This window comes from Silurus meridionalis, chromosome 11 (assembly GCF_014805685.1).
Source record: "Silurus meridionalis isolate SWU-2019-XX chromosome 11, ASM1480568v1, whole genome shotgun sequence".
Classification (NCBI taxonomy): Eukaryota; Metazoa; Chordata; class Actinopteri; order Siluriformes; family Siluridae; genus Silurus; species Silurus meridionalis.
In genome coordinates this window covers 13,321,764-13,349,119 of record NC_060894.1, presented here as the reverse complement: position 1 = coordinate 13,349,119, position 27,356 = coordinate 13,321,764, and the positions used below count along the sequence as shown (strand labels likewise).

At 36.7% G+C, this 27,356-nt stretch overlaps 3 protein-coding genes across 12 annotated transcripts; 1 reads left to right on the top strand and 2 right to left on the bottom strand.

Moving 5' to 3' along the window:
* Positions 1-319: 319 nt before the first annotated feature.
* sparta (spartin a) lies at positions 320-12,482 on the bottom strand. 8 transcript variants are annotated; one of them, XM_046860401.1, is made up of 8 exons: positions 11,298-12,395; positions 10,882-11,210; positions 9,807-9,947; positions 8,455-8,605; positions 4,903-5,097; positions 2,177-2,335; positions 1,775-1,865; positions 326-748 (listed from the first exon to the last, which is right to left on the bottom strand). In XM_046860401.1, the coding sequence occupies exons 1-8, from the start codon at positions 11,572-11,574 to the stop codon at positions 544-546; spliced, it is 1,548 nt and encodes a 515-aa protein (XP_046716357.1). In that variant the 5' UTR covers positions 11,575-12,395; the 3' UTR covers positions 326-543. The 8 variants fall into 8 exon arrangements, with proteins under 8 accessions (XP_046716358.1, XP_046716357.1, XP_046716355.1 ...); XM_046860399.1 differs by adding an exon at positions 12,422-12,482 and having other exon boundaries at positions 327-748; positions 10,882-11,592; XM_046860400.1 differs by adding an exon at positions 12,422-12,448 and having other exon boundaries at positions 327-748; positions 10,882-11,588.
* A 1,194-nt stretch (positions 12,483-13,676) lies between these two features.
* Positions 13,677-16,129, bottom strand: ccna1 (cyclin A1). The gene is made up of 9 exons (XM_046860406.1): positions 15,974-16,129; positions 15,667-15,875; positions 15,381-15,582; positions 15,184-15,302; positions 14,891-15,114; positions 14,620-14,824; positions 14,333-14,446; positions 14,046-14,179; positions 13,677-13,922 (listed from the first exon to the last, which is right to left on the bottom strand). Exons 2-9 carry the CDS (start codon positions 15,808-15,810, stop codon positions 13,871-13,873), a joined length of 1,194 nt encoding a protein of 397 aa, XP_046716362.1. The 5' UTR covers positions 15,811-15,875; positions 15,974-16,129; the 3' UTR covers positions 13,677-13,870.
* An 851-nt stretch (positions 16,130-16,980) lies between these two features.
* On the top strand, positions 16,981-26,180 carry LOC124393719 (serine-rich and transmembrane domain-containing protein 1). 3 transcript variants are annotated; one of them, XM_046861718.1, is made up of 3 exons: positions 16,981-17,108; positions 20,856-20,946; positions 25,659-26,180. In XM_046861718.1, the coding sequence occupies exon 3, from the start codon at positions 25,682-25,684 to the stop codon at positions 26,003-26,005; it is 324 nt and encodes a 107-aa protein (XP_046717674.1). In that variant the 5' UTR covers positions 16,981-17,108; positions 20,856-20,946; positions 25,659-25,681; the 3' UTR covers positions 26,006-26,180. The 3 variants fall into 3 exon arrangements, with proteins under 3 accessions (XP_046717674.1, XP_046717675.1, XP_046717676.1); XM_046861719.1 differs by having other exon boundaries at positions 17,038-17,087; XM_046861720.1 differs by lacking the exon at positions 16,981-17,108 and adding an exon at positions 18,152-18,179.
* Positions 26,181-27,356: the final 1,176 nt, after the last annotated feature.

Here is a 27,356-nt window from a genome sequence, read left to right as displayed (position 1 = left end):
ATATTTAAATTAGTTTAATGATCTGATACATTAAAGTGACAAACATGCAAAAAAAAAAATTTAGTTATTATATTTATTAATTTATTAGTACAAATTAATTATTTTAGTTATTTATTGTGTTTATTATCTTACTAATCTGACTATAAGTTTCCTGAATATATAAAATTCAGGTTGTTTTGTTTGTGCATGCCTATGTTTACAAGCAAAGAAGAAGTGGAAGAAAGAAAGGAAACTATAATAATAATAATAATAATAATAATAATAATAATAATAATAATAATCATTACATCATCAAAAGTAACAAGAACAGTGCTAAAATTAATAATGTTTGGCTACTCTGACAGTAAGTATTAAATATTAAAAATACAATTCAATATTTTGCAATATTGTATTTATTTTTATTTTACATTCAAATTTAAATGACATTTTCCAAACAAAAAGATCAAATAGAATATATAAACTATTAAGTAATAAATTTATCTGTGTACATGATACAAATATATTGGACATTTAATATTTATTTGAACTTTTTTTTGCAGGTAACTATTTTTTCTCGCAGATCTCTCCCTTAGCTTTCTTCTCTGGGTTCATGGTTTGGTCTTCTGCAGTCGATGAGCTTGACATCTGATTGCCTGCACACTTCAGTACAGCTTTGAGCCCTATATTGTCCAGGGTGAAGGCTGTTACTCCCACATTGATTGCTGACTGGACAGCAGAATTAGCAGCTTGGCCGGCTTGATTGCCATATCTTAATCACACAAAACCAAGACCAGGTCAGAACGTCTACACTTTTGACGTATATTAGTCAAAGTCAGTGGATCTTATTCTCTGTGTCTCTATTTGTAACACTTTTGTAAACTTTCCCTTGTTATTTGGAAATGCGTTGCATTTAGGCCATGTGGATAAAACTTTAGCTTCACGAATAAAATGTAAGTGATTTGTGTAGCTCGTCTGTTTCCTTAGAAAGAACAAAAATACTTTAGGTCAGGATTCTTTCACTGCAACCTTTGCAAAGTGGACCTCACTTATCTACAGTGGAATTGGCTAGAAGACTGAGGTGTTAAGACCTCTTACAGGTCTTAACAGGTGTTAAAACTTGTAATTCTGTTGAATACAGACATCCTGTTTAATTGTGTGCCTCCAACTTTGTAGCAGAAGTTTGCCATAAACTGTATTTTAACACAGCTAAGGTATCCTTCAAGTGGACACACTAAAATGACAAGGATGCATGGACAGCAAAAACAGGTGCATTTATTGTGAGTTAAGTTATACTGGTGTTGAAATTTTACTTAAGTAATTACAAAGAAAATGCTATGTGATGTCTGAAGAATGCAAGTCAGTACTAATATCATAAATAGAACCAACCAGATTGCTGTATTCATTTTGTTTATTGTACTTTGATATACAGCAGAGGCTCCTAACAAAAAAAAATCAGTTACCTGTTGAATAATACTTAAATGGCAAAATATATCAGGCAATAAGGCAGTTAAAAGCAGTGTTAGTCATGAATCATTCGTTTTTTTTTTTATTTCCAGCCACCTGTTAATTGTTGGTAGGGGAATCTAGGATGCATTCTTACCCCCTAAATCTGAAAAATCAAGTTAAAAGAGACAGGAAAAATAAAACCATTTCCCCAACATAACAAGTGAAAATATTTGGAAGGTTTAATATTTTAGAGGGAAGAGAAATGTATAAAAAGAGAGTGATTATTGAGAAACTGAGAAAACATGACTTTATTGTTCCTATAATTATACTGAAAAATCACAACACCTACTTGTGCTTGACAGTTAGCACCGTCTCAGAGCTTGCACTTTTGCCAACTGTCTTAGCTGCTGTCTCCATACCTGTCCATACAGTTGAAAGACCTAAAGAAAATAAACAATGTTAAAAATTTGAATGCATCTTTTATACAAATAATTCAATTAAATTTTTTTTATCTGTATAGCGCTTTTAACAATGAACATTGTCTCAAAGCAGCTTTACACAGATAATGTGGTGATAAAAAAACGTATATGTTCTTTATAAGTGTAAGTTTGTCCCAACTTACACAAGCCGTTGGTGACTGTGGCAAGGAACATAATAGGGGACGAATATATAAGGGATATATTATAAGGGAAATAAGGGAAGATTCTGTGAAAGCCATGATAAATGTGATGATAACAGATACATTGCTCACCTTTTAAACTACTAGTAGCCACCACTTTGACTCCATTCAATTTGGTGCAGGCATCATTATTACTTTTTAAGGAAGCTGGGACCAATTTGCTGCCATGCTTCTTGGCATGTGGTGTTATTTCCTTAGCAACGAGTCCAACCACAGTTGACAGACCATTAACTAACAAAGATAATAGTAAAGTCTTTTCATCAAAGGTCATAATTTGTCATACATTTAAAACATGAAAACCAAACTAAAATATGGCAATCTAGGGCATTGGTGAGAAGTGAGACAGAAGTTTAATTTCTGTTCCCTTCGAATACATATCGGTCTAAGTCTGCTTCATGTTCACACCTGGTTAAGTATGTGGAGATTTGGAATATTTTACCTAATTACAGTGCTGACACAAACCCAGCCATTAGGGTTGCACAAGCCAGTGCACTCTTAGTGCCGTCCCAAGCCCGTATAAATGGGGAGGGTTGCGTTAGGAAGGGCATCCAGCGTAAAACATGTGCCAAATCAAATATGCGGATCACGAAAGAGAAATTCATATCGGATTGGTCGAGACCCGGGTTACCAACAACCGCCACAGGTATTGTTAGCCAACAGGGTACCGGTGGAAAGTGGGCTACTGTTGGCCAAAGGAGGAGAAGAAGAGGAGGAAGACGACTACAGAGACGGCAGGAAAAGGAGAAGTGGAGATGAGTAGAGGTTCGGGTTGGTACTTTAAAATGTTGGTACTATGACTGGTAAAGGGAGAGAGTTAGCTGATATGATGGAGAAGAGAAAGGTAGCTATGTTGTCTGTTCAGGAGACCAAGTGGAAAGGGAGTAAGACCAGGAACAGTGGAGGTGGGTTTAAACTGTTCTTTCATGGTGTGGATGGAAAGAGAAGAGTACAGTAAGAGTGTAGTGGAGGTGAAGAGAGTTTCTGATCGGGTGATGAACGTGAAGCTGGAAGTTGAAGTGCTTATGCTCCACAAGTGGGCTGTGAATGGAGGAGTGAAGATGAAGTGGTAGATGGTGTACCTATGAATGAACGGTTGGTGATTGGGGCAGACTTTAATGGGCATGTAGATGAAGGGAACAGAGGTGATGAGGAGGTGATGGGTAGGTAGGGCTTTAAGGAGAGGAAAGTGGAAGGGCAGATGGTTGTAGATTTTGCTAAAAGGATGGAAATGGCAGTGATGAATACTTATTTTAAGAAGAAGGAGGATCATAGGGTGACATATAAGAGTGGAGGATGGTGCACACAGGTGGACTATATTCTATGTAGGAGATGCAACCTGAAGGAAATTAGAGACTGTAAGGTGTTGGCAGGGAACGGTGTAGCTGAATTTAGTATGTGAGGGTGGTGCAGGACATGAATTATGACAGTGTAACAGCAGTGAAGTGTGCAGTAGGAACGACAGACTGGTTCAAGGTGGAGGTTGGACTGCATCAAGGATCGTCTCTGAGCCCTTTCCTGTTTGCAGTGGTGATGGACAGGTTGACAGACAAGGTCAGACAGGAGTCTCCATGGACTATGATGTTTGTGGATGATATTGTTATTTGTGGTGAGAGTAGGGAGCAGGTTGAGAAGGGCTTGGAGAGGTAGAGGTATGCGCTGGAGAGAAGTGGAATGAAAGTCAGTAGGGATAAGACAGAGTACATGTGTGTGAATGAGAGGGAGGGCAGTGGAGTGGTGCGGTTGCAGGGAGAAGAGGTGGTGAAGGTGGAGGAGTTTAGGTACCTGGGGTCAACATTGCAAAGTAATGGAGAGTGTGTTAGAGAAGTGAAGAAAAGAGTGCAGGCAGGGTGGAGTGGGTGGAGAATAGTGGCAGGAGTGATTTGTGATAAAAGGGTATCTGCGAGAGTGAAAGGGAAAGTTCATAGGAATGTGGTGAGACCTGCTATGTTGTATAGATAACAGACAGTGGCATTGAGTAAAAGACAGGAAGTGGAGCTGGAGATAGTTGAGCTGAAAATGTTGAGGTTTTCGTTGGGAGTGATGAGGATGGACAGGATTAGAAACGAGTTTATTAGAGGGACAGCGCATGTAGGACGTTTTGGAGACAAGGTGAGGGAAGCGAGATTGAAATGGTTTGGACATGTGCAGAGGAGGGACATGGGGTATATCGATAGGAGAATGCTGAGGATGGAGCCACCAGGAAGGAGGAAAATAAGAAGAAGGCCAAGAAGGCAGTTTATGTATGTGATGAGGGAAGACATGCAGGTAGTTGGGTTGAAAGAGGCAGATGTAGAAGACAGGGGGGCATGGAGACGGATGATCTGCTGTGGCGACCCCTAATGGGAGAAGCCGAAAGAACAGTGCAAGACAGTGCCAACACAACAAGAACTTTTGATTTATGTGTGACATTGGATTGTTTGTTATTCAGATAATGATATCTATATACAAACCACATTTGAATGTAATGTAATCATAATTAATCACTAATCATTTATTAATCAATTAATAATAATAGCTAATTAAAAAAAAGCAATTGTGTGTGATTAGTTAGGGCAAAGATGTATAGTATTACATCTGATGTAGTTCCAAATGCTGTTTATTATTAAGCTTAAACTATTGAAGTGCTGGTAAAGCTGTTAGTAGTTAGTCAGTAATTAATCACTAATCTCTAAACACCTGCAAAGGTTGTCCTTTGGGACTGAACCTACATTCTATCATCTTTCAACAGTCCTTGTGTTACAGGGTTCTTAATCCATCTTTAAGAGATGTTCTTCATTTCCTGTCACCAAAGTACTTACCCAGAAAATGACTGACTTTGACAGCTCCCCCTGTAGCCTGCTGGGCTACATGCAGGCCTGTGATGACTCTGGGGCTGACCTCAGCTGGTGTTTCCTTTGGTGTCATGTGGTTGCGTAGTTTGACTGCTCCGCTTTGGATGGCTTTACCTGTGGCATCACCTCCCTGCAAAAGGCCGCGACTGAGCCATGAAGCCCCTAAACATGTAGAGGAGTGCAGAAATATAATTGGTTGCTCATACTTCAACTAAAATTGTGGAGATAATTTTTAATTGTTAGTTATATTAACAATTTATCATCTTCTTTGTTAAAAAACAAAGACTGCTTATCAAAAAACAAAAAAAAACACTCCTCTTCTTCTTCTTTCGGCTGCTCCCATTAGGGGTCGCCACAGCGGATCATCCGTCTCCATACCACCCTGTCCTCTACATCTGCCTCTTTCACACCAACTACCTGCATGTCTTCCCTCACCACATCCATGAACCTCCTCCTTGGCCTTCCTCTTTTCCTCCTACCTGGTGGCTCCATCTTCAGCATTCTTCTACCAATATAATTCATGTCCCTTCTCTGCACATGTCCAAACCATCTCAATCTCGCCTCCCTCACCTTGTCACCAAAACATCCTACATGCGCTGTCCCTCTAATAAACTCATTTCTAATCTTGTCCATCCTCGTCACTCCCAACGAAAACCTTAACATCTTCAGCTCTGCTACCTCCAGCTCTGCCTCCTGCCTTTTACTCAATGCCACTGTCTCTAATCCATACAACATCGCAGGTCTCACCACAGACCTATAAACTTTCCCTTTCATTCTTGCAGATACCCTACTATTACAAATCACTCCTGTCACGCTTCTCCACCCACTCCACCCTGCCTGCACTCTTTTCTTTACTTCTAACACACTCTCCATTACTTTGCACTGTTGACCCCAGGTACCTGAACCTCCACCTTCTCCACCTCTTCTCCCTGCAACCGCATCACCCACTGCCCTCCCTCTCATTCACACACATGTACTCTGTCTTACTCCTACTGACTTTCATTCCCCTTCTCTCCAGCGCATATCTCCCCTAGTCCAGGGAGACTCCTGTCTGACCTCGTCCGTCAACCTGTCCATCACCACTGCAAACAGGAAAGGGCTCAGGGCCGATCCTTGATGCAGTCCAACCTTCACCCTGAACCAGTCTGTCGTACCTACTGCACACTTCACTGCTGTCACACTGTCCTCATACATTTCCTGCACCACCCTCACATACTTCTCAGACAAACCTGACTTCCTCATACAATACCACAACTCCTCTCTTGGCACTCTGTCGACGCTTTCTAAATCCACAAATACACAATGCAATTCCTTCTGTCCTTCTCTATACTTCTCCATCAACATCCTCAAAGCAAATAAGGCATCTGTGGTGCTCTTCCTCGGCATGAAACCATACTGTTGCTCACAGATGGTCACCTCTTCTCTCAGCCTGGCTTCCACTACTCTTTCCCATAACTTCATTGTGTGACTGATCAACTTAATTCTGTAGTTACTGCAGGTCTGCACATCTCCCTTATGCTTAAAGATCGGTACCAGCACACTCCTTCTCCATTCCTCAGGCATCCTCTCCCCTTCCAGAATCCTGTTAAACAATCTGGTTAAAAACTAACCTGCCATCTCTCCTAAACATCTCCACGCTTCTACTGGTATGTCATCTGGTCCAACCGACTTTCCATTCTTCATCCTCTTAATCGCTGCTCTCACTTCCTCCTTACTAATCCTATCTACATCCTGCTTCACCAACTCCACATCCTCCAACCTTCTCTCTGTGATTTTCCTCATTCATCAGCTGCTCAAAATACTCCTCCACCTTCTCAACACACTCTCCTCACTAGTCAACACATTTCCTCTCCATCCTTTATTGCTCTAACTTGCAGTACATCCTTCCCAGCTCGGTCCTCTGCCTGGCCAATCGGTATAAATCCTTTTCTCCTTCCTTAGTGTCCAACCTCTTATACAGCTCCTCATATGCCTTTTCCTCAGCTTTCGCCATATCCCTTTTACCTGCTGCTGCATCTCCTTGTACTCCTGCCTACTTTTCTCATCACTCTGTCGATCCCACTTCTGTTTTGCCAACCTCTTTCCCCTAATGCTCTCCTGCACTTCCTCATTCCACCACCATGTCTCTTGTCTTGCTTTCTATTTCCAGAAGTCACACCAAATACTTTTCTAGCTGCCTCCCTCATCACTCCTGCAGTAGTTGCCTAATCATCCGGCACCTCTTCACCACCACCAAGCCCCTGTCTGACCTCTTCCCTGAACCTCACACTACACTCTTCCTCCTTCAGTTTCCACCATCTTATTCTTCTTTCAATTCTTACTTTCCTCCTCTTCTTCTTCGCCTCCAAAACCATCCTACAGACCACCATCCGATGCTGTCTAGCTACACTGTCCCCGCCAACACCTTACAGTCTCCAATCTCCTTCAGGTTGCATCTCCTGCATAGCACAAAGTCCACCTGTGTGCACCTTCCTCCACTCTTATACATCACCCTATGATCCTCCTTCTTCTTAAAATACGTGTTCACCACTGCCATTTCCATCCTTTTAGCAAAATCTACCACCATCTGCCCTTCCACATTCCTCTCCTTAAAACCATACCTACCCATCACCTCCTCATCACCTCTGTTCCTTCACCTACATGCCCATTAAAGTCTGCCCCAATCACCAATCGTTCTTTCCTAGGTACACCATCTACCACTTCATCTAATTCACTCCAGAATCTTTCCTTTTCCTCCATCCCACAGCCAACTTGTGGAGCATAGGCACTGATGACATTTATCATCATCCTTCAACTTCCACCTTCACGATCATCACCCTATCAGAAACTCTCTTCACCTCTACTACACTCTTACTGTACTCTTCCTTCAGAATCACCCCTACACCATTTCTCTTCCCATCCACACCATGATAAAACAGTTTAAACCCACCTCCAATGTTCCTGGCCTTACTCCCTTTCCACTTGGTCTCCTGAACACACAGCATATCCACCTTCCTCCTCTCCATCATATCAGCTACCTCTCTCCCTTTACCCATCATAGTACCAACATTTAAAGTACCAACCCGAACCTCTACTCTCCTACACTGCTCCTTTTCCTGCCGTCTCTGTAGACGTCTTCCTCCTCTCCTTCTCCTGCTTATCAAAATTTGTCCATTTATAAAGAGTGTCTCCCAGTGGACTAGTAAATAAATATAATTTAAACACACATTGCCCCCTGTTGACGAAAACACCTTGAACATTCACTTTCTCCAACGCGTTCTATTTTTCACAAGGACTTCAAATATGATGCCTGCTCTTCTATTGCAGTTAACCTAGTATAATTCATAACAGAATCATCATTTAAGAATGTAATAATGCTGTTTGCTGCTGTTGGTTGTGATCTACTGTATATCAGCAGTCTCAATTTAGAAATGGTAGCAGCTGTAAATTACACAATATAAATCACTAGTCTGAGCAATAAACACTCATCCACCATTTTAAAAGGTTTTTTTCTGTTTGTTTGTTTACTTTAATACAAACCTGATGTGATGCTTTGTGACATCTTCTCACTCCATTTAGGTAAATTCTTCTCTTTTCCCGAAGCTGTGTCATTTGAAGGACTGATGAGAGTCTGCGTATTCTGGTTAATGTTTCTGCCTGTAGCTTCATCTGCTCTATTATACTCTGCAGACTTCATTAGGGTTAAAAATCAGTTTATTTGTCAGCAGTATGCCAAAATATGCCAATGGAACATAATTGTTGTGTAAGGGTCAGTCATATATGTTTAAAATCCCTTGCTAGATTATGGATATGTACTCTACTCTATATTATATGTACTCTACTGTTATATTCGTTTTGGTGTGCAGTAAAGGGCAATGCTAATGAAATATATACCCATTAACCATAGTTTTCAACACATCAAAATATCTGCTTATAACATTTTCCAAGAAGCATAAGTTTGATGTCGTACTTGATGTCGTACTTCATTAATAGTCATAAAAACTGACCTGGAGGTACACTGTGTAGGGTTAAAACGATCCCTCAACAACTCAGGTAATACTAAACTCTGGACTGCTCTGAACAGGTAAACACAGAAAAATGAAAAACGGAGGAACGGGATGAAAACAGCGAGAGGCGTGGAGAAGATTCCAAGGTTTGGGATAATTTCAAACTAAAACATAAAGAAAACACTGTACAATGTGTTTACCTTTTTTAAGAGTAATTTGATATTTGTAGTAATATTATATATGTATTTGCATTTTCATGTAATTATGGCAATTAAATGCACTAAATGGGTTTAGTTTTCACAGATATTCTTGTATGCAATTTCAACAATAGAAATTAAATTCTTTTCAAAAAGGTAACAAATTATTTGTTTTATTTTCTCTTGTATATTTAGTATTTATCTTTAATAAAGAAAAAGTACTCCTTATCTGATTAATCAAAGGAAAAATAGATGACTAAAATAATCAATAGCTACAGCCCTAACACTATGTTTTAAATATTAGCTATAATTTGGAACGTGTCAGTGTTGATGGTGATGTCCATTTCTTAAAACACTGCAAAGGAGGTGCAAGATTTGTATTTCGTTACTTGTTTATTTAAACTTGTGAAGATGTTATATTCATGCTATATTTATTTATTTAATCCAAAACTCAATAATAATAAAGATTATTAAAAAACAGTCAGTAGAACTATTTTAAAATGTTGAGAACTCCTTCTATAAAATATTAATGGCCCACCAGAATTAAAAGAAGCACTAGAATATTCACTACTTAGACACCATTTAGTTACAATATTAACAACAAAGCTCATCATGGTTATTTTTTTGTACATTTCATATGGAGAAGATTAAATTAAGTGGCCTAGACTGGGTTGTAGTGCTGAGTTACCTGAATGCTGAGTTGTGTAAATATGGACAGGTGCTCTTGAAAAAGACTTCTGTCCACTGCAGAAATCTCAGAGGACAACACAACACCAACACATGAGCCAGGCACTGCAGCCATCAGTGTCACTAAGCAGGACTGGCAGGTCTGGAAACAGTGGGCAGTGCCAGTCACATACCTGCAAACATAACTCAGTTATGATTTTTCCCTAGCTGTCACTCACAAGTTCATTTGAAACATTATAAGCCACTTCATGTTTAATAACAATAACTAAGTCTTCAAACTAAAACATTTAAAATGATTACAATCTAAAATAAAAATGATGCTGCATCTCAAAATGATGATGAAATAAAATATCAAGTTAAATGCACTTTATCCAAAAGGGTCCACAATCAACAAAGCTGAGTTGGGTGACATTGAGTGTTGGGTGAGTATTTTGTGTGTATGCTAGTGTAAGTTAAAGTATAGTATAGTAGTGTGTGTTCTAGAATTGGCCAGTGGCAATGGACAGCTGGCTTTCGAAGGAGAAAAGTGCTAATACAGCACAATGCCAAAACCCTGGCCACCAGCAAAACAGTAATAAAACAACATTAACTGGCCTGCACTTTTCTTAAATGTTTCAAAATTTCACTGAAAAAACAGATTTGGAAACCACCCGCTAAACATAAAAAAAAATATGAAACTGCGTGTAATGGGTTGCACAACAGTTTAAGGAGGAATTTAAATTTCAGAAGCACTCACCGAAAGAATGTTGGTTTTGCTCTTTGCCTTTTCCCTATGTGTTTGTCCAATTAATTACTGATAACTTCTTTCCATATACAGTTTTCACAATATCCATTCACAGACAATGTAGGCATTTTATGTGTAAATGTGTCTTAAACAACAATTAAACATCAGTGATATGACAAAATGTCAACATAATTCTGATTCTACCAGACAGCTATACTTAAATACTATTTATACTCAAATTAATCTTTATGGGTTACCTTAGTTGATTATATGCTGAATAAAATGTTTTCATTAAACCTCTTAATGGCCTTAATGTCTTGGGTACAATCAAATCCAAAAATGTTGTGCTCACCTGCAGATAAGCTAGAGGATGTCTGGTGTCATTGCAATCATTATTATACTGGCTGGTGTTTAGGGTGATGCACAGGTACCCTGGATAGGATGGTGCACTGACTTGCCCATTTGGTGGAACAAAGAATATCTGTACCCCATGGGGTAAGAAAAATAGAACATCTTGATGGTGGGAAACCATATCCGGTGTTGGCAGTGAAGGAAAGGTCCTCCTCTTGCTCTGCAGAGTACAAGTAAGCCTGTCTGTGGGTTGTGGGGTGTAGGCTGGTGGCCGATCCAAGGGCACATCAGAGGACATGCTGGGTGATTTTGGCAGACAGGGATCTCTACCTACATGCGTTGAAGCACATGCTCTGTTAGTATGGGAGCTGGCATTACCTCCTGATTGATTTAGGATCGGGTAGCAATTTTGGATACCAGAGGGCTGTGTGGCTGAAGCAGATTCCAGCACAGCCAGTCTAGTAGTGACACTGCTCAGCATTTTATTCATCTTCACTAGAACCTGTTGAGCATCATTTTGGCCTGTGGCCATTTCCAGGCCCTGTAGGAGATGACGTCTTCCTAGTCGGTACAGGGCAATCGCTCTGTCTTTATTTCCCATATTGTCCTCCAGAATTCCTGCATTGAGGCATTCCAATGCTTTGTCATAGTGCTTCCTTATAATCTGAATGTTGACAGGATCAGGAGTTTCCATATCTTAAGACTTGACTGTCTTCAGGAGTGTCATGTAGATCAAGTGAATATAGAGAAAAAAAATCTGGCACTGAATATAAGGAAATGCACCCTGCTTAAACAATCTTGTAAACAATCTTAGCTAGAACATTTGTAGAAGTGCATTATGTTGAAAACCTCGTTATTTGCGTTGCATATTTCAGAAACCTTAAGCAAATGCAATAAATGTCATTCTTATAATATTTTAATTTGGATGAACAGGTTTAAATGTACTGCTTACTAAACTACACTTCAACAATTCATGGCAGCTTGTTCTACCTGAAATACATGTCTTAGTTCTCTGCACAGGTTACTGTGAACATATAAAAGCTTCCTTATTTAGCACTTTCCAACTCTCCACCTTCACATACTACTACTAACACTACTACTAATAATTATTATCATTAGTAGTAGTCATTGTAGTATTTTAATTTAAAAGGTTGTTAACTAAACTGTCCTTATCTTTAACAGCTTTCTCCCTTTTATTTGGAATCATGGATATAGTCTACCTTTAGATCGTTTCGAACGTGTATAATTGGACCATGGTTATCTTGTAATATGTAATGTGTTTAAGGAACACTACAGGCACTTTTCTAGGGAAAAGATTCATAATAAAAAATGGAAGGTTCCACTACAGCAACACGTGTTAACTTGCTGTTCCAGACAAGTTAATAACAAGTACATATCAAAATCAAAATATAAAATAAAATATTGAAGACTAGTATGAAAACTTAATCTCAATCTTAATCCTAACAATACGTGTGTAAATTAGTAAAACGAAATCTTACTCGTAATAAGTAAAAATATAAGCAAAAACAAGATTAACAGACCAGTAAAAGCAGCACTTAGTCAGGCGGCTAATCCTCTTATATTTGCATACTGACGACCGGGGCTCTGTTTAATGCTTATAAAACGACAGTGCGCTGAACAGAAATTAACTAACCGTCGCTAGAGGGCGCCATTATTTTTAGTTTCAGCGAGTGGCTGTTGGAAATTCAGATGCATTGGGGCGGGTTTTAAATTTCGAAATTGTAAAGTGGCAGATCTCTTGGAAGTAATAGCACAACGCGTGACACATTGACTAAGATCTCAGACCTTTGTATAAGTCAAATGAACACTAGTTTCTATAAACTAGTACAAGTCGGCATATAACTAAATTCAAACAAAATATATACATTTCAGGAGCCGCCTCTTGTGTTCTAGTCTGTATTTATCAAAAATCTCAATTTGCTCATCTTTCTCCCTCTGCTAAACAAACTGAGTCCATCCAAAACTACAAAATTATGCTCTAGTCAAACTAAACAATAACTGGGAGTTGTAGAGTTAATGTTTGAAGTTAAACAGTTACCTAGCCTCTAAAGCCAGCCAAATGACTATTTTCTAGATTTTTTTCCTCTTTTTATAAATACAATTTAAAGTTCAGAAATGAAACAAGCATTGAGTCACTGAGGATGAAAAAGTGCTCATTTTATAGTTAAACTTAGAAAGCAAACAGCAATGATATGACCAACAGAACATTTAATCCTCTAGCTATATGGTGGCACATAGGTGACCACTTATGCAAAAGCAAGAATAAACCAGGACCCTATCTGTGTGGGTCCAATCACACAGACATCCATGTGAACCGTCATTCACAACCTGTCTCAGGCATAAAGCAAGGAGCAATTTGGTTTTCAGTCACCTAAATTCAAAAATAGGAACATTTTAACTGACCTATTGACTAAGAGTAGTGACTTAAGTCAAGTTTATTTTCCTTGCCAAAAGACTTTTTGGACTTGGAAGCTTGTTACAGTTAAAGAAAAGGGAAAAAGAGATTGATGAAAAAGTTGGCCAATTAATATAGTTACAAAGCCCAAATAAGTCTCAAATACTGTCCAGTAGATAGCTCAGTAGCCAACACCACTAACTTGTTTAAACTTATTTGAAAGCTACCAGTTTTGAGTTAACACCTTTCTAAATGAAAAAGTGACACAAATATGGCAACTTGTTTCTTTTATTTGGGGGAGAAAAAAAAAAAAAAAGGGAGCAGTCCATGATTCTGCATGACACTCCTGCAGTAGTAATTCACATACCCAAACAAGATCATACCCATTGCCTGAACAAGGAATCCAGGCACATGACTAATTTTATTGCAGATTTCACAAGTTGCATTATGAACTATGATAAAAATCACATAAAAATTTAAAATCAATGTTTAAAAAAAAACTTTACAGTCCATGCACTATTTACATATGGATGAGTAAGTGCTGCAGTTCATTTAGCTTCAGAGTCACTGGACATCAGTGCAGTGGCAAACAATCCACTGGTTTAATCAGGGATACACTGCAGTACCTGGAAAGACAACATTTAAACTTGTGCATAAACCTGCATAAGACTTAAGAACCACATGCTTCAAAAAAAAAAAAAAATTTAAACTTGCATTCTGAAAGTTTCTTGGGAATAATCTTAACTCACTTTGTGCTCCTGTACTTCTCACAGATGGCCTGCTGGGGCAAGCTTCCTGCAGTCAAGTGAAGCTGATGGAGCTGAAGCAGACACAGTGCAATCTCAGCCAGAGTGTAGCCAGTAAAAGCATGCAGAGAATCAGGCTGCCAGAGAAAGGGCCACAGGTTATTTACTCAGGGTACACTTCCATGAGGCACAAATACCCTACAGACAGCTGTAAGTTTCATAAGTTATAACAATCTGCAATATTAAACAGCTCCAATTTGCTTTATTATACAAAATCAAAAACAGATTACCCATAGTGCTTTGTTGAGAGTATAGTTTGCCAGACAATAAGCTGCAGCAGCAATCATTGACGGAAGAAACTGCAGAAAGGGGTCCACTTCAAGTAAACTCAGTTCTGAAATGTACTGGGGAAAAAAAAAAAAAAAAAAAAATATATATATATATATATATATATATATATATATTTAAAAAAGAAAAAGGGGGCAAAGGGGAGGCCACTAACCATGGATCAAATTCTGCAGAGATAAATATAGTTCAGTTTAAATGTATTAAGTACACATTAAAAGATTAGGTTTACCAAAGCAAGATTTGCAGTTTTAACACAGACATCTCCCTCCAAAATGTACTGCAGCAAAAACTGGTGACTGGTTGGTGCAGTCATGTCAAAGGACAGCACTTTCAACATGAGGTGCTCCATACGCAGGAGCTGCTTTTTGGTGTAGGTATCATCAGTGATGTAGACAAACTCATCAACCTCTGGAGGATAGATCTCTTCATATTTCCTTTATATAAAAGAAAAACAATTTTAATTGAAAGAAACCCCCTACAATCCTTACAGGTCCACTTACGCAGCTAGAAGGATTGCAGCAGTTCCCACAAGCTGTAGTTTTCCTCTGAGAACAGACATGCAGGAGAGAAAGCGGTCCAAGTAGTTCACTGCCAGATAGACAGTCTCCGAGCAAAGCTTGTATTCCTCAGAAACTTCAACCAGCCAATCAACAAGGATGACCCTCATGCAGTTTGTGATATCTGGCTGCTTGCTCATATAACCAGGCTTTGGCCTATATCTCAACTATGGGGAGAGGGGGGTAAATAGAGATCAAGAAAGCATAGGCTAAATACTATAGCAGCAATTACTGACCTCACTTTCTCGCAGGTGATTATGGATATCATCTGCATATTCAGCAGCCGACAAGATTTCTTCTGAAGTGGCTGCTCCCTCCTCAGGCAACGACTGCATAGAAGCATCCAAACTCGATCCTGCAAAGATACAGCTGAAACTGACTAAACTGACTGTCTAATCTGAATTAGCCTTTTTTTTGAGCAACTATAGCTGACCTGAGGTAAGATCATTAACAGCAGTCAAAATCTGAAGCTCTGAAGGGTTAAGAGAAATCAAATGATCTCCAATAGGTTTAACAGCTCGTTCCACAATCGGCTCAGCGACCCGAATACCAAAGGCAGAAGAGGACCAATGATAGGAATCATTGTCATGGCCAGACACATTGTGCAGCGCTGATCCATGTTTAGCTGGAACGCCCTTGAGAAGAACAGGATATTAAGTAAAAGCATTTAAAGAACACTATAGGCACGAGTGTTGAGAGAGCAGATCTTAGAGCCTTACGTGATTACTTCTTCTATGATGATCATTTTCAGTCAAAACACCCAGCACAACCCTTTGGCCAGCTTTTACACAAGGACCATCCACCCTTCCCTGAGCAGAGATGTTCTCTTGGCTGGCAAATGGTGCAAGGCCACTGAAGCTCATTTTCCAAAATAATCAGGTCAAATTACAAGACAAGAAGCCACTCGGGTTTAAGTTGCAAGCTCAACCTTTAAATAAGTCGTTCACAGATTAGGTAGTGCAAATAGAAATTAAAATCGTCAGCAAATTATATGCCTGAAACTAATCAAAATCACAATAAACAAACCTGCGGCTCCTCGAGTTCACGCAAACCAACCAGACTATTAAAAACACTAGTCGACTATCTACAGCGGCTTTTCTGACACTTTATATTTGCTGGTCGTCATTTAGATCAGTAACTCGACCAATAAGAGCGCACCTGTAAATAATAAGCCTCAGGAAGTAAATTAAGTGCCTGCTCATTTATAAGGTGCTGATTAATTAAAAACGCCGGAAGCTGACTTGCTAAAAACATCTCACACGGCAACGTAACCATAGAAATAAACACTTCCGCGTTAATTCCGCCCGAATCTCAGCATAGAATAAATATGTTTACATTTTACGTCCGAACGTTTACAGAAAAATAATACACGATCATATTTTTTTATATGATTACACATGTGTGAAACATGATCATAAATGAAGCAGTATTTCAGAGTGTCCCAATAATGACATGTAGAAGAAACAAACAAAATAAATCCACAGTCCTTACAGAGAAAAATAAAATCTCCAGCTTGGAAACTGTGAATATGTGATCATTTTCGAATAAATAAAACCAGATGTCTTATATGCAAAATAAATTAATAATTAAAAAATAATTCAAAGAAACGCACGCGCACACTCACTACATATACATTTGAAAAATAAAACCACATGTACTGCATGTGAGGAGAATATAATTAAAACACAGGCATCATGCAACAGAGACTTGTGCTTGTGGGAAATAATAAAAAATGTCATTAATAAAAACCAACGCAAAAATAAAACCAGTATAAGAAACGGAAATAAATACAAACATACATATTTAAAAAAGTTATAAAAAAATATATTTAAAAAAACACATGTAAAACTCAAGAATTTGTGTTTTAGGTCAAGTCAAACATGTCCTGCTGATTTTCAGCTGAACTATTTAGCAGAAGTCATTGGACTTTTGACTGATAGGATGTGTGGATCAAGTTAGCCAAGCAAGGTTTTTCCACTAAGGGGGCATTTTAACTAGACCTCAAAGTGGAATCTTCCAATTACTGTTGTAATGGAACAGCAGCCTTAGTCATGGTTTTCCTGCTAAGGCTGCACACACACACACACACCAGCTCCTCTGCTGGCACTACACTCCAACCTCTGTCTTTTTCAACCTCATTGTAAGCCCAAATGGATTTTATGTAAGAATAATTACCTTTTTTTTCAAACTACATGCTTTATTATAAGGCATCAAAAACATTCTTACAATATTTTTAAGAGAATCCCAACTCAGTCAAGGACAGTTGCAAAAGCAAGCAAAATTGGCCATGCTGTGTGTGTCAGAGGGATGAAATATTCTCTCTACCCTGTCAATCACAGCGATACTAATCAATAGTTAGGGCAATTTGTGGACAAGGGCATATTTATTTAAGAGAGTATTATACTTCTTAGATGCATTAGCTTGATGAGTCTTTAAAAAAAGCCCTTGAAAGGATCTAGAAGTTTTTCAGAAGACATATAAAAATCTTTGTGAAATCTAATTATATAGTAAATACAGCTCAACTATATTTAGTTTTTGTGGTATCTTATTATTCTGACCACATTTTTTCTGGGAGGATTTAATTTGACCATTCTCCAGATTAATTAATTATTGTCATGTGTTCTGACAAGGTTTGTAGACTTCTTCCAAAATTAGTCAGTGTGAAAATAGCCCTTGTTTGAAATTGAGCCCTTAATTTACTTAATTAGCTGATTCATTTACTTAAATTGTATTTACATGAATTATTGGTGCATGAATGAAAGATTAATTAAATTAATTAAATTAAATACAATAAAAAAACATGAGGCTATTTCATGTATATCTGAATAGAGATATAAATACACAAAAAGATATTAAAAGGCCCCAAAAGAAATTGGTTTTTTTTTTAATCTAATTTTCTTTGCATTGTCACAGGTCTCTGTCCCTTACTGTACCTATTAGCCACCTGGGATAAACTTGCATTTAAATGGTTTCTGATTTCTGCACTATAAATGTTGTAGAAAACTGCATTTGCATATATGTTTTATGACAGAAATGTGTAATTGAGATTCAGCTGTTGAGTGTGCTGCCAGGCATCTGTGAGAAGATAATTGTGCCTGTGCTACCAGAGACATCCTGCAATCTCTAAGCTTCCGATTGCCATGCAGGGAGCAACAGCGCAGAAACATGGCAGCTGGAGGAAGAGAAAAGAGGGCTTTAGAGAAACACAGAAGAAAAGGCGGGAGTGGGTGGGGTGAGGAGGATCTGTTCATATGGTGTACTCTGTCAACATGATCCACTGTGTCACTTCTAAACATAAGCAGTTTATATTCTTGATTAATATGATGCCATCTTCTGTGGGAAAATTCTCTTCAAATCATGCATTCATGTGAAAGTTGGTCAAAAACAAACATCCAGTTAAAGTGGCTGTAGTTAATATTTTTATTGTATTTCTATTACTAATGATCAAATATGTTGGTTACAATTAAAATTATATATCAGTAATATGATACATGTGATGATAATGTGATGATCAAGTGCATCACTTGCCTGCAAAAGTTTTCAGAAAGATGAGCTCTGTGATAAAGGTTGGGTTGCTCTTACAGAGTTCTTTTCAAACTCCCCTCAGCTTTATCTACAAAAACTGCTCAGAAAAAACTAGATATTGAATGTAACCCAAACACAAAAACAGCAGTAACTTGGGCCGTGAATTTCAATGCTGAGAATAATGGGGATGAATTTTGATGCCAGTTTTTTTCAGGAACAGGTATGAAATATTGCAGATGTGCCTTGAGGGCATGTCATTCTTTTTTTGTTATTTTTACTATGCAAACAGTCCTTCCATTGAGATACTGTGTATATAATGTGGCTGGTTTGTGTAATACTGCAGAGTTCATGTATAACAATGAGAATTATTTTTTTTTATCACCGCCTTCTTAGTGTGGGGAAGGTGTATTCGTGTGAGTTGGCAGGGGTCAAGGCTGACAAGAAACAAAAAAATGGCTTCCCGGGAGGTAGAGTCAGGGCATGTCAGCAACATTCAAATGCACATTTCTCTCTCTTTATTTGCAACAAAGCCCATCTGAACCAGCAGGAATATCTGCACTCTGTCAGGTGATGGGAATTCCATTAAATTTAGCATCAGCCATTTGAATTCAGAAAAACTATTTACATTATTGTAGACACCCTTATCCAAAGCAATTTACAACAGAGCCGTTGAGGGTTAAGGGGCCTTGCTCAGTGGTAGTTTAATGGTGATGGGATTTGAACTTGTGACCTTCTGAGCCAGAGTCCAATTCCTTAACTACTGAGCTACAAATTCCCCCATTAAAATACTTTGTAGCATTTCATACAATATCTAGTCAATAAAATAGCAGAACAAGGAGGCATGTCTTCCTGCCTTCCAATCATGTTCTTTTTTATAAAAAAAAAAAAAAAATGGCAGACAGCATTTATATAAACTCAAATTCTCTGGCCGAGTCATGCAATAAATTTGACATATGCAACCAGTTAACATATTAAATATTCACATTCATATCCCAGTGATCTCCCAGATGAAGGTTAGTTTTAAAGTAAACAACACTTTAATGTTTAACAGTTTGCAAATGAATCATAATTGCATCCTAATTTAGTTACGTTTTTGGTAATGAAGAGATACTTTACATCAGCAACACTGACTAAATGACAAATAAGTTATTCATAAGCATAGCAATTAGTTTCTAACTAATTAACAATTAGATTTTCATTAATAAATAAATATTTGATTGAAGAATATTGTTATATTCTGCAATAAATATTATTATTATAATTTATTATATTGACAAAACAAAACAAATTATTATATTGAATATTGTTGAAGTAGCTGTTTAGTATCATAATGTTTGCATAACATTGCTTGAATGACTGTTTGACACACAAAATATTATTATATTTATCAATCTTTGGACACCTATTTGAAAGCTGGCAGCCTGCACATTTCTTACCTTGAACACCTTCCTCCATATAGATAAATTCTCTGTTCCAATCCCAACAATTCTGGGCACCAAAAATAAATAAATAAAACTACAAAACTACAAAACAGTAAAGTATTTGATACAAAATATAAAGCAATTTTCATCAAGCCTATCAAATACAAATTGCAAAATCTTATTTTATATATTAAATACGTACTTGAAATTCTGTACATGTATCATAAATACTACCATCCCTGCTTGAAATGTATGCTAGTCTAATTTAGACTAGGACTGTTTTGCTAGCAACGGGAATCAAATAGGCCAAGCAACATTGAGTTTCAATTAATTCATTGGCCAGACAAATAATGTCAATAATGTCTTTTTTAATTCAACACATTAATCAAAGAGTACAACCAAAAACAGTTGTGCCTACTTAAAAGCAGAGTTATGAAGAGTATCAGACACATACAGGCCTGTTTTTCCCAGCCTAATTCTTCAACCGGTGTTAAATATAACATTTCATTTGTAACAAAATCAGTGGCGTGAGATTGAGGTCCATCTGCTATCACTTACAAAAGTCATATATGAAAAACTGAGCAACAAACAAACACACATTTCTGGTTTTCAAAAGCTTTTTGAATTATAAAATGTGGGCAATCATTTTAATTTATTTGTATTGAAAACATATTGAATTTAAATCAGAAAATGTGTTTTTGGATGATTGAATACATTGTTTGAATGACCTGAGCAAATAAACATTATGAGTTGAACAACCAAGTAGTACAGACGAAAATGAAGGTATGAAGGGGAAAAAACAGGAGAGGGAGCGATGAGACAGAGAGGGAGGGGAGAAATTCAGAGTAGAACAGCTGGATAGTCAGAATCCAGCTCACAGCTGAGAATCGGTGCAACAGAGCTATCTTTTTCTATATCCACAAATCCTAGTGTCATCTGTCTCCTGTTTCTCATTCCCCCAGGATATGAAGAATTCTCATCTATAGCAGTGACTCCAAGATAATGGACTTCTGTGTGCAGTAGAGGACACGATTGTCATCTGATAAACAAAAGGTCAGTCTCTGTCATTTGCTATCACTACACAGTAGTGTTCTTGTATGTGTAACAATATATGTGCTGCATGCAATTTGTCCAAAATCTTTACTGTTGCAGATGAATTGTTATATTAAACAAATGACAGAGACTCAATAATAATGGCAGATTATTTATGGGGTATATATGGAGTAATTTGATTGCTCCATATATACAATGAGCCACTGCATATATCTCTCATTCCATTTCAATTAAACAGTCAATTAACCCCCTTGGGTTTTTTTTTAGTTTGATTTATTTGGATAAAAATAAAACTTGCAATTTGTTTCATCCACAGACTTAAACAGTAATTAACACAGCATCATATTCTGAGTATCTTACTACAGTGAATATAATATGCATGTAAAACACCAGCATCTGGTCATCATTACAGAGACAAAAACAGAAATCTAATACAAATTACTCAATTAGTTTGTCTATAAAAGCAAACACTGTATGAAGCTATTGCAACACATTTGAAACAACATTATTATGCATCAATAGATAACAAAATATTTTAGGTATTTTAGTAAAATTATTGAAATAATAACATGAATGTATATAATATAATTAAACACAGTCTCATTGTGCTACTGTGAGCTGTCATAGGAAATCCTTTAAAATATTATCTGAACTGTTTAAGATAAGATTGATGCTCAAATCCATCAGCTTTTAATTCACACTGTAGGGTGCTGATGTTACAAAATGTCTTTCAGTGAATTGCTTGCAGGTAAATATTTGCCACTTTAAACTTAGTGTACCATGATTTAACTCCCTATGTGTATACTCCCAAAACAATACAGAACAAACTATAAATGTATAATTAATTCTATTTCATTACCATTCTTAAAGTAACAAATAACGGATACAGGGGGAAATTTTCCTTAAAAAGCACAATAATATAAGGATAATGAATTCTCAGCAGGTTAGTGGTTAAAACTCTAACCTCTTGCAGTCTCAGTGCTGGTAGTGCTGTACTTTCTGTCAGATGTGTAATAGGATAACAGCCTAAGCACAGTTGTTGCCCTAATAAGAAGTCATGCAGGCTGCAAGGATGTCATGTTTCACGTGTAGACATGGATGAGCTTTGTTTGCATCATGCAGAAAAAGAGGATGGTCAGCCCTACTCATTAAAGTTTAGCTATGCTGTGTTTACTCAAGACCCTTAAAGATGTGGAGTCCAGGAATGCATCTCTGCCAATCTGAGCACTGATCGTTTTGCAGAGTGTAGTTTAGATCTTGATATTGTGTTTAAAATTTTTATCAAATTCCAGTGTTGTCAAGCTTTGCTTCACAAATAATCCACCAGTGTTGCAAAATCAAGAACAAGAGCCCAAATGTGCCAATGGGGTTTAAGTTTTTTAAAAGGGTTTATGGCTACATTGGACATAAAGTAATAGAACATTAAACTTTTTAACAATACAAATTCACAACCAAATTAAAACAATCAGTTTTAATTTGATTTGATTTGATTAGATTTTTTTTTTAATCAGTAGATTAAAAAATTAAATAAAAATAAAAAAAGAAGCAATAACAGTATTTATTTTTCTTGAGGGATAAGCTAGACCTGCTTCTTACTTACAAATTGAAAACAATCTCAGGGGTTTACAATGTTTGAAAGGAATCAATTGATTTTTTGATAAAGAAGCTTGCAGAATCCTCACTCCAAATTACCTATGAGGGAATTTGAAGAGAATACATGCTATTTTTTCTTCCATCTAAAAAGAAAAAACACTGACAATGGGAAGAATTTAATATAATGCAATATTGATATCTCAAAAGTAAAAAACATTGACAGAATGTTTCCTATGGCATCTGCAATCAATTCTTCCAAGCAACAGTCTAATGGTCAACAAATTTGAACAAGCCTATGCATAACATAGGAAGAAACAACTGGTGAATGAATGGACCAGTTATATTTGATTGCGTCAGTCAATCTACTTTTGCAGTAAACCCTTTTGAAATATGTGTGTGCGTGCTTGTGTTTGTGTGCATGTGTGTGAGAAATATTACTATCAAATCTCTGTTTTTCCATTAAAAGCCAGATGTGTCTGCTATGTGTGGACATTATGAGGTACCCATTGTGCAGATCAATTAGACAAAGGAGATGCTTATTCTAATTCTCATGCTGGAGAGCACACAGCTCCTGGCCCATGATGACGGAATCAGATTCAGAGCAGCAGAATGAACCCCTAATGTCAAATGTGTATACTCATATATATATATATATATATATATATATATATATATATATATATATATATATCTTCTGTCTTTATGCCTTTCTGCACCTTCAAACTCTGGTTATCATTTGTTATAATAACATCACCTCAATAACCTCCTCTCTTCTGAGAAGGCTTTCCACTACAATTTGCAGCAGAAATTGGTTCTGGGGATTGACTGTGGGGATTTGCTCTCTGTAATTGCATTAATAAAGTCAGGAACTGATGTTAGGTGAGGAGGCCTGGGGTGCAGTCAGTGTTCAATTCCAATTGAGTTCAGTGAGGGTAAGGTCAGAGCTCCATGCAGGTCACTTGAGTATTTCCACTCCAACCTTGGCAAACCATGGAACTTGCTTTGTGCACAGGGGCATTGTCATGCAGGAACAAGTTTAGGGTTCTTTCTTCTAGTGAAGAAATATTAATGCCACAGCATAAATTGTGTGCCTCTAACCTTTTACTAGCAAGAGTTTATAAAAAAAAGCCTACATAAAAAGTATTTATGTAAGTAGTATTATGTAAGTAGTATATAAGAAGAAATCTCTATTTCATGCACTTAATTGCAAAAGTTAGTCATTCCATTATTAATTATTTTGGAATAAAGGATGTATTGAACTATTTTAAATGTAAACTATTATACTAGCATATTTTTGTTCAGTTTCACTGTAATCATTACATGGCCAAGGATTAACGGACACATTTTATTCCAATCTTGATATTTGACACTTTTTTGTTCATATTTTTTTATTTTTTTCCAAATATATAAGCTTTTTCAATAAACACCTCTCCCAACAGTTTTCTCACAAAGCCCAGAAAGCCATGACATTTCCCCACTCAGGTGCTTCACAATCTATTATTGATAGCGTGTTAGTAGCTCATGGACAGGAGAAAAAAAAACAAGTGACCTTCTCTCCTTAGATGTGTGTGTGTTTGAGAGCGAGAACAAGAGAGCGAGGGGAGATAGAAAGGGACTGACCCTTTGTGGTCACCCAGGACTTCTAATGCACCAGCTCTCCGACACACCAAATCACTCACTGGCTAACAATCACACAAATATGCATGTTGCCAGGATACAAAAAGCATGATTAAACACTATTAGTGACCTCTTTAAACTGTATCTGGAGCACATAAACTGTCTTGCCAAACAATAACAGCTACAGACATATTAATAAAGGATGGAATACACTGAGTTGTAAGCACTTTAATGCCTAGAATAATCTTTCCTTAATATCTGTAGATGTGACTGTATTAAAATGGGAATGGGAAAGGCAAAATAATATATAATTAATTGGTGACATTGTGGAATAATGGGTGGGTTAAATACTTGAGATAGTTTACCTAAATCCAAAACAATTGTGACACTGTGATTTGTAATAAACCCATATTTTATTCACAATAAAAGTGAAATGTTTGAACTGAGGAAATGTATAATTTTAAGGATAAAATAAAGTAATTTTAAATTTGATGGGTGGAAATTTTTTGTACAAAGGTTCGGACAGAACACCAAACAAATAAATGATTAAGTGTTAACAGCTGGAGGGACATTTTGCATCTGTTCAGGTTAACTGGCAACAGGTCTGTAACATGACTGGGTATAAAAAAAAATCTTAGAGAGTCCTTCATTATTAAAAATGGTCAGAGTTTCATCAAACTGCAAAAAACCTATATCTACAAAATGTGGAACAATTTCAGAATAATCTGCCTCAAAATAAAATTGTAAAGACTTTGAATATCTGATCATCATCTATACACCATATTATCAAATGATAATCTGGAGAAATCTCTGTGCACAAGGGACCAAAATAGAACAAACAATCAGTAGATAGTAGTTGATTTTGAAATGGAAATTACTGCGAAACACCCACAGAAATGATTGTTTGTGACCACAGTTCTCCTTGCCACAGTTCTCCATCCATCAGTTTTGTAAAACATAGAAGGTATATAAAGTAACATTTGCTTCCATACAGACATATTTTTAAGAGAAGGCCTTGCATATTTTAGCAAGATAATGCTAAACTAGACACTGCATCTATTACAACAACTGAACTGGTCTGCCTGCAGTCCAGATATTTCACCAATGTTTATGTTGTTGTATATGTTAGTCTCCTCAATACCCAGACATATACAACTTGTTCTTAAAACACTAGGGGATGCTGCACAGTAATAAACATGTCCTTGTCCCAACTTTTTTGAGACGTTATTCTTCAAATGTATCTCATTTCTCATTTTCCATAAAATGATAAATTTCCTCAGTTTCAATGTATGTTTTCTATTTTTATTCAGTTTTTATTAATACTGTATTTGTTTTTCACAGTATCCCAACATTTTTGGAATTCGGGTCATATATATATATATATATATATATATATATATATATATATATATATATATATATATATATATATATATATATATATATATACCTAGGTATATACCTGCAAAGAGGAAAATTAACAAATAAAGTGTCCTCTGCAGGTGTCTGTGAGCATCTGCCTGGGATGGATAGCCATGTGGAGGAGCTTAATGGGACTGAGCTGGAGGGACAAAGCTTTCTGCACTTCAATCCAACAACTCTTTCCACTGGGGCTGCTGCAGCTTCATCCAGCCGTACTGAAAGTGTCTATGTCTATCTTTCTATTTTCCTTAGCTTGTTGCTCTTCCTTCTCACGCTCCTTATCATCACCCTGCACAGGCTAAAAAACATCATCTCGTCTAGTTCATCCTATCCAGAGTGCAGCAGTGAGGCAGGCAGTTCTTTTACCAACATGGAGATCTGTAGCCTGTCTTCACAGAGATCAGCAGTGTCTTCACTGTCCTGCTAGTAACACACATGATGGTAACAAACAATATGACTTAAGGATATAGCAAATGCAACTGTTTTATAATACTATTTTTTATGACTTATTCTTATAGTATAAACAACCATTATAAACAAAATTGACAGTAATTTAAAAAATGTATATTAGTTATAAGGAAAGATAAAATGCCCATCTTTAATTGTCTGTAATATCCAATCTATCACATTTGTTTGTTAATAATTATTTACACTGCCATATACAATAACTCATTGTTTTCTGAAAAAAACTACTTAGTAAAGATTTCATACACACAAGAATATTTATTTATTTTGATTATTCTGAAACTACTGTATTGGCTTTACTATTTGCATATGTCTTAGAAACAGATTTCAGCCTTTATTCGAAAATAATTAAATAATAATATATATATATATATATATATATATATATATATATATATATATATATATATACACACACATACATACATACATACATACATACATACATACATACATACATTCTCAATTTAGTGTGTCTTTAGTGTGGATTTTCTCTGATATGGATAACATTAATCCCAAAAAAAGAAAAAGATCGTAAACAAATTATTGAGAGTTTGGTGAGATCTATGCAGGGAAAAAAAAACATATTTCATTTTAATTAAACAATATATGCAGCACAGAAATTCAATTTTTCGTTCTTTTACAGTCCTCACTGTAATAATTATTTCATGAAAACACAAACCCTGATAGAAAGATTAAGCTTTATGGAATGGAAAAGATTTTATTAAAAAAAGTATTTTTGTCATCTGAACAAACATTATTCAGTAGAACAGAAAAATACTCTCTTTCAACACAAATGTACGTGGCCTGACTCAGCTTGTACTAACCGTTAATATAGACATATATTATGGACAAAATTCATACCAAAAAAATAGTTTTATATATTACACAAAATTTGCATTGAGATACAAACTTTGGTCCCAAAAACTGGTGGTATTTATTTCTCAGGTGACAAAAAATGTTAAGTATTCTTTTTCATCATAGAAAACAGCTGACAATTAAAACATGTGCTAACCCCTCTCCAGATGTTAAATAAGTTGCAATAAGTTAATCACACAATTAGCAAATTAAACCCAAATTTTTGGAAGCCAGCACGCATGTGAATGGCTTGAGGACCATTAGAACATTCTCTTTGATTTTAAATGACTATTTCACTTTCACAGTGACTTCTTTATTTACTGCTGTAGAATCTTCCAAATCATTTCCAATAGATGATGGGATGAAACAGACAAACTGCTGTTTCCTTAGTGCAGTAGTTTATCCCTAATGAGCAAGCCAGTGTCAACTGTGGCAAGAAAAAATGTTCCTGAGAT

Excerpts from the sequence above, each read along its gene's own strand:
- sparta (XM_046860399.1), bottom strand. The coding sequence starts at position 11,574 with ATGGAAACTCCTGATCCTGTCAACATTCAGATTATAAGGAAGCACTAT. Across the intron at positions 8,606-9,806 it reads TTACACAACTCAGCATTCAG|TCTGCAGAGTATAATAGAGC; the intron begins GTAACTCAGCAC and ends ACCCTAATGAAG. Across the intron at positions 5,098-8,454 it reads GTCACAAAGCATCACATCAG|GGGCTTCATGGCTCAGTCGC; the intron begins GTTTGTATTAAA and ends CTACATGTTTAG.
- ccna1 (XM_046860406.1), bottom strand. The coding sequence starts at position 15,810 with ATGAGCTTCAGTGGCCTTGCACCATTTGCCAGCCAAGAGAACATCTCT. Across the intron at positions 15,303-15,380 it reads TGTTAATGATCTTACCTCAG|GATCGAGTTTGGATGCTTCT; the intron begins GTCAGCTATAGT and ends GTATCTTTGCAG. Across the intron at positions 14,825-14,890 it reads GCTGCAATCCTTCTAGCTGC|GAAATATGAAGAGATCTATC; the intron begins GTAAGTGGACCT and ends TTTTATATAAAG.
- LOC124393719 (XM_046861718.1), top strand. The coding sequence starts at position 25,682 with ATGGATAGCCATGTGGAGGAGCTTAATGGGACTGAGCTGGAGGGACAA.